The sequence below is a fragment of the Haliotis cracherodii genome, unplaced genomic scaffold (assembly GCF_022045235.1).
Source record: "Haliotis cracherodii isolate W230 unplaced genomic scaffold, xgHalCrac1.p SCAF_6, whole genome shotgun sequence".
NCBI classification, from domain to species: Eukaryota; Metazoa; Mollusca; class Gastropoda; order Lepetellida; family Haliotidae; genus Haliotis; species Haliotis cracherodii.
Genome location: NW_027266319.1, coordinates 30,693,072 through 30,705,161, shown reverse-complemented (window position 1 = coordinate 30,705,161; position 12,090 = coordinate 30,693,072). Strand labels below are relative to the sequence as shown.

The following is a 12,090-nucleotide window of genomic DNA, read 5'->3' as shown; positions in this document are numbered from 1 at the left end:
GAATTCTAAAATTCCTAAATAGGAAAAGGCACAACTTCAGTATGTGAGTGATAGATATGCCAAGTTTCGATCAAATACACTGAATAGTTTTCGAGTTCTGCCCCGGAAAAGGAAATGCTTACGGACGGACGGACAGACGGACAGACAGACTGGCTGATCGCTATATCCACCGCGTTATATGCCGGGGGGACAAAAAGTGAACGTTTGAGATAACTTGATCAATAATGGGTCATGCCCCGACGATTGGTCAAACATTTTTTAATATTGCATGGTCCGAATCAAACTCTTAATGAGAATACGGGGGAGTCTTGTCCACTCCTCTTAAAATGCATGGCCCAGTTCGGCTAACGTAGCTGGTGGCCTTTGACGTCGTCGTACACGTCTCTCGAACATGTCCCAGACGTGCCCTATGGGGAAAAGGTCAGGACTTTTGGCTGGACATTTCAGTCTTGCGATGTTTTGGTGCCGGGGGTATTCAGTTGTGATACGTGCAGGATGGGCATGAGCGTTATCGTCTTGAAAGACAAAACGTGGACGAGCACGGCGCGCAAGCGGCACAACTATGGACGCCAGTATGTTGTTTCGGTGGTACTGTCCGGTGTCTCTTCCATGGACAATATGCAGTGGCGTTCTGGCAGTGATAGTGATCCGGCCCATATCATTACAGACCATCCCAAAATCTGTCATTTTGCCTATCGTTGACGTGCGCATGACGTTTGGTAGGACGCCTCCAGACACGTCCACGCCTATCCAGAAGGTCCAGCGTGAATAAGGACAAATCTGAAACCATTACACGAGACCATTGGCGATTTCCCCTTCCTACGCTCTAAACAATATTGGCGTCTGTCTGGAATGTGTCGATTTGTTAACGGTTGTTTAACACTTGGTCGCGCAGCATGCATGGTCAGTAACTTGAACTCCGGTTGCTTGACGCAAGTGAACAGCGATTTCAATGGCTATTTCTGCTCGATTACTTAAAGCCTGGTTTCTGATTAATCAATCCTGCCCTTGTGGGACCGATCATCAACATTTTGTGTCAGCACCTGTTCCAAAGTGTGCAAATCAGAGACACATTGAATATATTGGGTTAGCTCTCGCTGAATTCTACCCGTTTGAAGCAAGCGAAGAGCGCTTTATCACGTCATTCTCAATCAAATACTGCATTAAAGTAGAGTAGAGACCTTACGCGTTACTCTGGATAACGAAAATCAACAAAAAATGGCTCCGAGCGATACGACGGCCTTTCCCTGAAGTGTCAAAGTCAAGAAAAACCAATTGCCAACGTGCATCGAGGAGTTTGATGGTCCACGTGCAATGTTTCGGGTGTGTTGGGGCGTTTCATTTTGGTACCAAAAGCGAAATCTCTGGCAGTCACTTTTCAAAGATGATCTTTCTTTTGACGACAGTTATATTTCACGATCCCCCAATTTTGGGGGAGAGTATGTAACAACTGTACACGAATGGACATACTTGGTACATATAGTGACCCGTGAAAATAGGTCTCAGCAAAGCATGCTTGTCGTTAGAAGCGACTAAGGGGATCGGGTGGTCAGGTTCGCTGACTTGGTTGACGCATGTCATCGTATCCCGTATTACATTGATCGATGCTCATGATATCAATCACTGGATTGTCTGGTCCAGATTTACAGACCGCCGTCATATAGCTGGAATATTGCAGAAGGCGGCGTTAAACAAACAAACAAACAATATTGTACGTAAAGTAGTTTGAAAATATTCTATTCTGGCAAAAAACCCTCTCTCATAAGATTGGTATTTCTAGAATACGTTTTCGAGTGCAGGTGAGATGATGTTGTCAACAATATTACAGGTGTACATTAACATTAACGAATATAGTTCAGTCAAACCAGTGATTGATAACACGAGCACCATGCCATGTCGTCGGGGTACGATGACACACATCGCTTTTGGCAATATTCCAGCTTTATCACGAAGGGGGGACACCAGACATGGGCTTCACACATTGTACACATGTCGGGAATCGACCCCGGGTGTTCGACATGACGAGCGAACGTTTTAACCACTAGACTGAGACACCACCCAGACACACATCGATGTCATGACGCATTGCAACCACCTGAGCTGGAGTTTGGTCGGATGCTATGATTAGAAGGATTTACGTGGAAACTGTTTTCCAGAATCCACCTGGAGGTCATTCGTGATAAAAATAGGCCTGGTCATGTAATGAGAAAGACGATAACGGGTGTTCACAAAGAGACATGAATTATGTCCAACTAACGAAATGCACCTTAATTTGTGATCTTAAGTTACTGAGAATGGAGAGCTTCAAATGTTCTTCCATAATTTTGTTTAAAGAAAAATAACTCTTTTAGACACAAATAGGCGTAGAATCTCCATAAGCAGAGGTAAAGGCAAAAGATCAAATGCCAGGGGTATATTTTCAGTCAGTTGTTATCCTCGTGTTACGTACGTGTTCGAGATGTTTCTACACCATATCCATGAAGGCAGAGAGTAAACACGTGTGTGAATATAAAATGTCAACGCTAGAGAATTACCAGTGTTGATTAAAACAGATTCCGTTGGACTTTAAAGGCAAAATAGCGGTGAAAATTGCATGAATTGACACACAGTGCCCTCTTTCGAGATAGAAGTCTGGCTTCTTTCCGATGTTTTTGAATTTCCTGACAACAAACACAGGCTCGACAAAACAACAAACGGTTGTTATGTAGTTTGGGCTCCAGTGTCTCCTTCCAATCAATATTCGTTGTACAGCGATAGTAGGAGAAAGGCACACGTAATGCTTCCCATACACTATCTTTGACAGTCACAGGTACTTGCTCGACATTTATACGTACAAACCAAGGAAGTTGAGAACAATAAACTGTGGCGTTTAGTGAATTCACTGTCAAAGACTTTCAAAGAAAACATGTTCTCTGAGGACTTAATGACTTCCGATTAGCGATATATGTGTATGCAGATCTTTGACATATGCTACCGGTACATTGGGAAACATATGCCAGTTAGAGAACACAAAGCTTATTTGTGATTGATTACATCCACATTAGCTCGACCTTTTGATAGATTCAGCCCACTCCGATTTTTATATTGCTTCATCACACTGGTGGGGCATGATACGCTCACCTTTTCGCGAATACCTTGTATCATCACTATTTGAGAATGATCCAGAAACATGTTCATGATATAGTAGGGATGTTTCAATGGACTCTTCTTTTAGTAGAGCGTTATGTACATGTATTGCTTTCCACACACTATGGAATCTGTTTCGGTAGATACTCGAGACCGATAAAATCATTATTCTCTGGCGTTGACGTTTACTGTTATATGTGCAGCGTCTATACAGTAGTTCCCCTGGGAACAATAATCGTTTAGTACAGAGAGGATCTTCAGCGATCGGAGCTGAGCAAAATAAAGGTCTGTTTCCCTGCAGAAACAAATAACAGTTACATGGCATTACGGCTGTTATCGACTAATTACGCCCTCGGGTACGTCTTCGAATTGCCATTGTCTGCATGTAATGGAACCGGAACTGCAACATGCACGTAACATGTTGAGTTAGTGAGTGAGTTGGGTTGAACGCCGCTTTTAGCAGTATTCCAGTTATATCACGGAGTTTCATGGCAGTTGGACACCATTAAAATGCCTCGCAAAAATGTTACAGTGGTGCACTGCCAGACTTCCTCATGGATAACATTTATGTGACATTCTGGGATAAGACTTTTAGGCAAGAAGTAGACATCTAAATGGACACCTATTGTCCTCCCCATCTTGGGTCGCATCTCTTTCCTTTTTAAATATGTGCATTAAGATTCAAAGTGACCAAAGCAGCTCAAGGCTTAGGCGCCTCATTTCGCAACTTTTGAGGTACAATCGAGCATGCTCTTTCTGCGAAGGTCTCAAAGAGCGTCAAAAGACTCGTTGTTTGAGCCACAACACAACATCTAAGACCTCTACTCTTTTCAATTTAGTTTCCTGAAATTGCAACATAGTATCTTGAATTTCAAGGTAGACCGTTGAATTTTCAACATTTTCTTGAAATGTTAACACGGCACTTTGAATTTTCGAATAAGCAGCTTATTGAATATAAAAGAAAAATATAAAACTGATAAGGACGGTACGGAAGCACGTTAGGGCCATGTCATTATTCAATAATAATATGGCCCTAATGCGCTTCTGTACCGTCCTCATCAGCGTCAGCCTTCAAGCATGCATTTGGTTCTTGGGATCTGACTCGGAATGCCCACAAGAAGTACCCACTGTATCACAGCCTACTTATAACCACCAGCAGCAGACACTGTGAGCAAGGACTAGGCAAAGGGAAAGCACTTAATCAACAATCTTAAGTATGCGATCATAGTCGGCGCCTTTGAGGTCTCCGCTCCATTTGGGGTGCACAGGTGGCCCAGTCGTGTACAGGACCGCAATTCACTTTAAGAGTCATGTATGGATCCAATGATCGTGGGACGGAAACCTTATTCGCCATGATATTGTGGTTTTCACAAAGTGTCAAACATCACAGACCTGCGTCACTTTCACTTCAAGCTGACACAGCGTGACAAAGATGAAATATTGGTCAAAGCAGCGTTAATCCAAACTCGCGGAGTCAAAGGTTTGTTGTGTTGACACTCTCCCCACCTTACCAACACTTGTGCAAGTCGTATGAAGAAACAGGCTAATGTTAATGATAATTACATATAAAATTCTTTGGAATACGCCCATGTACAGAGTCAGACGTATCCAAGCGAACTAACCTGATGTGGTCCTTTTTGATAAATCCAATGAAACCATTGTATGACCGATTTATCTGTTTCTTTTGAAACTTATGAGATTCAGGAGAAACAAGGCAAAGACAGTATGAGGACCGTACTAACGAAATGTTCGTTATACTCGCCATTCATGACAAGAAAAATCCCAATTCCTGACGCTTAAAATAGTGTTTATATTAATTAGAATGCACACATTTCCAAATGTTCGAAATATTCCAGTGTCCATTCCGTCCACTATCCTTGAAGGATAATGATGACGTAGACGACAAAAAAGACAACGACAACAACGATGTGCTGGATTGACTTTCAGAAAGCATATGATTTTGTCCACTATCCTGGAAGGTGTATCTTGCCCACATATGTTAGCGGGTAGAGACACAAAACCAAATAAAGACATGACACATGTGTATGCATACAATTTGGAATAATATGGACAGTTTACAATCATAGACACATTCCACATTAAGCCATGTTAGATCATGTTTTCACTGCTGTTTTATGTATGAGATCACAGAAAAATACGTTTTTGTCAGTCATTCAAATCTCGGGTTCAGCAAACGTTTTTGTATCTATTTTTAGTAAAAACCGTTAGGAGTTTTGCGATCAGGGTATTAGTTGTCAATTTTAGGTGCTTAATATGCACTTTAATGAATCCTTGGAGTCTGTAACCTTGAGAAACGTTGTAATGTTATTAATACAAAAATCAGTAAAAGGTAAAGCATATATTTTGTAACCGGAACTAGCATGCTCGAGGTAAAGCTTACGTTTTGTGTACCATCAAAAGCATGACAGTGATGACATTTCTTTAAAACATGACAAAATCCCTATCATCCACAACATGAGAGATATTGACCACGAATGTGTGTACCGAACTCTCGAACCTATTCTCCGGCCACGACCGCCTCACCATAAAAATACATAATATAGATTTGGACCTGTGAAGATCAGGGTTAGAACAGATCTTCAGCAACCAATGCTTGTATTAAAAGGTGACTATGGTTGTCGTTAGAGGCGACTAACGGGATCGGGTAGGTTGTCAGGCTCGCTGTATTGGTTGATTGGATGCATGTCATCTTATCCCAATTGTGTGGATAGATGCTCGTGATGTCAATCACTGGATTGTCAGGTTCAGACTTGATTATTTGCATGACCTCCGTCATATAGCTGGCATATTGCTGAGTCCGGCGTCAAACAAAAAAACCCGATCAAACAATTTAAAAATTTATAAATTTAACCGCTCATTTCGAGATAAAAATACATAGCGCCATCTCGAACTCCCAATCTGACTTTACAATAGAACTGTGTACCATTATATCGAAGTTTGAATTTGCCACCGTGACAGCTTTAAGAAATCTTAATTAGAATTTTACTTAACTGTAAACAGTTCTCCTTGATACAGGTTGAGAAATCCGTAATGAAGTCAAAGAAAGTGATCATTTGCAACATTGTCAAACTTAGTTTCATCCACAGCAACCACGGACCTTTTTCGCAAAATTCAACTCAATCGTTCACTTGTTTTTCTGTCACAATGTTTATTGATTATTACCTGCGAGATACATTTCAATTAGCTAAACCTTACACCTGTTGTATTCTGAATTGATCGTCTATGCAATCGTATTTCTATGGATCTATAATACACAGTCTGTTACTCAGTTTTATTTCGCTTATTGACTTTCAACATAGGTGAACAGGGACATTTATTTTACATGCAAACAACATGTTATTCAGGCAAATATAAATTATTACATGATAGGGGTTTGTGAACACACAAATAAATATTTATTCAAACACCTCTTCCTTTAAAAAACATATATATTAACAGACACAAATGGTTGTTACAAACAATAGTTGATTTTATGCTTCCAAACAAACCACACGCAACCTATTGTTGAATTTTAAAATATAGCCAAGGTAAATGTATCCACAATCATATTTAATCACAAATATCGTTCTGTTCTATATATATGTAATAATAATGAACTAACCATTTCAGTGGATCTCAACATGGACAAAACTGTTGGAGATGTTCAATGAGTGAATGTTTATTTAATAAAGTAAAAACGTAGATTCTTTCTTTTGATAAATACATGTAGCTGTACATCTTATAGATGTTCCAAGAGAAAATAATATAATATCTACCTATAAACCACTTTATAGTGTCTCAGATCGCGGTATGCAAAGAAAACTAGGTGCTCAAAGTGAAGCCCTTTTCCCTCTACATTGATGATACATCTGTGTGTTTAAAGTTGATTTTGACAGCCCGGGGCAAGTCAGACCCACCACAAGCCAAACACTTTTGATAGAGACTATGTTGAGAATGTAGAGAGGAAAGGGCTTCACTTTGAGCACCTTGTTTTCCTTAAATACGATGTACTGTGACATTATAAAGTGGTTTATAGTTGGATAAAAAAGCTAAGCTACAGATGTAAACACATTTGATGATACATCTGTGTGTTTAAAGTTGATTTTGACAGCCCGGGCAAAGTCGGACCCAACACAAGCCAAACGCTTTTGATAGAGACTATGTTGAGAATGTAGAGGGAAAAGGGCTTCAGTAGTGACTGTTTGAGATAAGTTTATTATTTATCATATATAGTTAAACTCAATAGATAATTCATAGTCTTTTTATTGTTCAAATAACTAATAAAACATATTTTAACTTGTCCCTTCTAAACATACTTCCAAACAATTCCAAACCATTCCAAGTCATTCCAAACATTTCATGTGTTGGAAATATGTTTGGAAATGTTGCCAATCCAATTTTGGATTTTCCGTAAAGATCGATCCTTCCAAGCTTTGGAAAGGTTGGAATGAGCGATCTTTCCAAAGCAATCCAACGTTCATTCCAAATTGGAATGGACGCTCCTTGGTCTTGTGAGGGTATATGCACAGGCCACACAACGAAACATATAAAACTGCGTAAGGCAAATACAATACATTTTTCAATTACAAGACAAGAAGAAAAAAGGAATGCATCGTCAAAAATTGATACATAAAACGAGAAGTTCTAAACATTTGTATACTGTAACCGATTCAATTTAGACAGGATTGATAGATTTCAACTTCATTTTCTTCATTCCCATGCATGGTTTCGATATCGGGCCAGTACCTTTGTCACTCGAATTGAACTTCTTTTCTATCTTTCCAGTGTGACGAAATGGTATTTGTACCGATACGATTGTAACCGCTGGGCTCAATTTACTCGGGATCTTACGATGATCAAAAGGAATCCCGCCCCCACGTGTTGAATCTACCAATTGGTTGATCGCCTCCGTGGCCTAGTGGACAAAGTGTATGCACGTAGAGCAGTCGATCGATCCCGTGGCAGCGTCATAACAAAAGATGTTTAAGAAATGGTACCTGTGGTTAACATTGCCTGGCACTCGTCATTAAGGGGATATAACAAGTACTGCGTATACTGTGTTTGAGTGGGGTATCTATGTTAAACTGCGGCTTGTTATCTCAACGGGCCAGCACTTTAAAACTGGCATAAGTCCGGACTAGCACAAACACACGCACACAGTTATGAATGCAATACTTATTTCCGCGACGTTAAACCCTATTTCACCTCGCCTCATCATGAACCGAAACGTCGCTTTGGATGTAATGAAAAATAACTTGATACCACTAACTGAGGATTTCACCTTCTTATGTTTTACAGGTATGGCTATTAGTTGCTTTACCCCTTACTTGGTATTAACTATTAAAGTATGATAGACCTTTTTGTTTTAATTATATATTTTCATAATCAGTGAACGATTGACTTGCCTTTGCATGTATTTGTGACGGATGCCACCGGTGGGTCAAGTTTCGCTTACTTTTTCGCGAACACCTGGTATCAATCGCTATTTGATACTGATTCATGAACACATGATCATGATAACATCGGAATAGTACAAACAGAGATTTCTTATGACCATTGAAATGTTTTCCGTCGCTTTTTTCACGTAACGTTTTGTCATATCATTGATCAGTTCCACTGGCTGATGTCTTTACACAGACGAGTTGTTTCAAGATATAACAATGGTAAAGATACGTTTTATAACAATGCCCGAGCTACTTTATATAAAAATGGGGGGCACGGGTGGCCCAGTCGTCTAAGGCGCCGCGATTCGCTGTGCAGAGTTGCGTCCCCTGGACACGCCAGAAACCTAGGATTGTGGGTTCGAATCCCGGTTCACCCCGATTATGTTTCTAGGTTTGTCAGCACCATACCCGTGCGTCAAACCAAACTCACTTACTCACTCAATTATATAAAAATGATGTAGCTACGTTATATAACAATGATGTAGCGACAATATATAAGAATGGTAGAGCTACATTATATGACAATGATAGAGCTACATTATATAACCATGACATAGCTACTTTATATAACAATGGTAACCTACACTCTATAAGTCTGAGACATTTAATATTTTGGAGAAGCCTCGGGTTCTGTGGTGCACGTGCTTACAGGAAAGGGATCATAATCAGGACTTAATCTGGGATTCGAGCATACGATCGCTGGATCCTGGCACGACTCTAAAAAGCGAATTGGCGCCTCAGCGCCCTGGGCCATTCCTGCATCCATATATAACAATGATAAAGTTACATGCCCTGGCACTAATAATGTGATAATGCGCAATGATGACAATGACAGCATGTTCACTGCGTGTATTCTCAAAGATATGATTTTCCTCATTATTTAATATTTTTTACTAACAATAAGTTACGGCAGTTACGGGGTCTATTACTAAATACTCACAGATTTGTTGTTTGAGGTTGAAGATCTGTAAACATGGTGTCTATTGCCTCAGAACTCACTTTCAGCCCACTACAGTTGGCTACCCTCTCAAATGTTCCTGTTTTGCAGTTGCAAGGTATGGGACACTTGACACAAGAACTCCATTGGAACAGACAAATGTGCCAAACACTCCACACTTTAATAATCCAGTATATCTTGTTCACCATGCTGTCACACGCTTTGAGTTGGTACTGCCAGGAGGATAGCTCTCAAGCAGCTGATCCCAAGAAGATGTGTTTACAAATGAGCTGAGGGCAGAGCACTGCTTCACTCAGGAGTAAGTATCGATCTTCGGTAGAGACGAGTACTCGATTTGATAGGAAGACAGTATGGGGGGTTATTACTGACGGGATGTGTTCCCAATCTTGCCTGTTTTAGGAGGATAGCAGGCGACCGTAATGAACTATTTTAGAACCTCTGTCCTGGCATCCAGATGGCATGGTTGTTGGATGTGACAGGGTTAGGCGCCAATTATGGCCGGTTTGCGGATAACAGGATCCAAACATTGGGAATGTCTCAAATGGACAACTATCCTACACGTGAACACATATTTTTCATTTTCTATTGATCTGAAAGGCTAATCTCACTGCAAACACGAAAACGTCGTTTTTTCCCGTATATGGTCATTGGACGGAAAAACGACGTTATTTAGACGTTTTCAAACCATCGTTTTTCCGTCCAAATAACGTCGTTATTTGACATCGGAATTTACTGGGAGAGAACGATAGCGTTAAGCTCCTCCCTTTCTTGATTGACACTGTCAATCAAGCAACAGCGTCTACCGGTATTTCTACTTCTCAGTTTTCATTGGTCAGTCCCCGCGTGTTAGATTACAGGCCCGCGTTTGACGCTGCACTCGAAGCGCTTAGCGGAAGTAATGAAATCAATCGTTCTGCGCATGCGGATTACTTAATGCCTTGACCAAATTTTCCGTTCTGTGCATGCGCGATTTCGCGTATTGTTTCCTAGAATTAATGTCACCACTATTTTTACAATGGTTCATAAACACAGTCACGTGAAGGTTCGGAATCGTAACGAGTAACTCCATTTAAATTGAAGAGTATCCCCAGTGATATGGGAGATTCCAAGATGAAACTATTCTATGGCTATCTAGGCTGCCACCCAAACCGATCTAAACGGGACCCGATAGCTTATTGTATGCTATATAGTCATATGGAAGTGGACAAGAACTATACATTGTATTCCGGCCGATTGTTCTTGCATTTACTTATAAGTCAGGAAAATGGACTTAAAAGGGGAGTTGTTGAATGTAATTTTTTTAATTATTAAATGTTGCCTATACACTAATCTGGACGAACTTCTCATTGTTCTGTTTATGTCATCCTATATACTATTAGTATGTTACCGTTCTAAAGTCATCCTCTCACATAACATTATATTGTTCATAGTATCAAAGTTTAATCAACAATATCAAGAGCAGCGATTTAAACCACTGAAACACCCAAACACAAGGCTGTTATCAAGCGCTAGTGCAGACGTGATGCATCGTAAAACTGTATCGTGATGTCTTCAGAAATACAATTATACTACGAGATAGTACGGCTAACGCGTGACTCACCGGTGGAACAAAGACAATATCGCTAATACAGATATAACGTATTTGAATGTTAATACTAAAGACAAACAATCATTATTTTTGCAGTGACGATATAACACGTATACACGTTTATTGTTAACTTTCATCAGTTTTGCTCTTCATTTTAATAACTTTGTTTTCACATATATATGTAGCAATACCCGACAAGCATGTCATATATAATTATGGGGCAGTTTTCAATCTTGCACTGACTTACTCTGGTGTTAATGAGCGAAGTTTATTGGCTTGTGTGTAAAACCCCGTTTTTCTGGTAATCCTATTATTACTTAGTTTATTTCTATCTAATGACACCCTGTACTCTGGATCATGGCTCCGTGACTATCCATAACAATTAAGATGAACATTCAGTTCAAGTAAATGAATGAGTTTGTTTTGACGCTACAGTCAGTCAAAAAACCAAGGCTGTGAGGTTTGATAACACACTTCCACCAGGTCGAACATCGTGGATCCTCATTTTTTGCCTAAAGAGAATCATAGTTCATATGCTAATCCATCTGCGAATACCCTCCCACTCAAGATGACCTTACTTGTTGCTGAATCTATCATCTATCCCCACAATCTCACCCCCCCCCCCCCCCGCACGCACGCACGCACACGCACACACGCACACGCACACACACACACACACACTCACACACACACACACACACACACACACACACACAAACAACTGACCTAAATAACCTGGACAGGAAATACTGCTGATAGCCTCTGGTCAACTCAGCCGCGCCACCGCAGAATGTCCGTCCAACTCTGCAGGGGGCATTCTCAGTGGCTTCAAACGCGCTGAAATGTTTTCGCCTTGCATCCACGATGGTGGACAAGTGAAATCGTATGAAATTTGGCTATTTTAGGTCTTATCTCTTTTTTGATTACCCAATAAAGTCAATTCATAGTTACACGGTTGTGAAGCTTACAACTTT

At 40.4% G+C, this 12,090-nt stretch overlaps 1 protein-coding gene across 1 annotated transcript in view; it reads right to left on the bottom strand.

Moving 5' to 3' along the window:
- LOC139445527 (uncharacterized) overlaps positions 1 to 9,750 on the bottom strand; it is a 113,195-nt gene extending 103,445 nt beyond the window's left edge. Inside the window, exon 1 of the mRNA XM_071226669.1 lies at positions 9,511 to 9,750. Coding sequence (XP_071082770.1) covers positions 9,511 to 9,716 — 206 coding nt within the window. The 5' untranslated portion in view covers positions 9,717 to 9,750. The remainder of the gene's footprint in view (positions 1 to 9,510) is intronic.
- Positions 9,751 to 12,090: the final 2,340 nt, after the last annotated feature.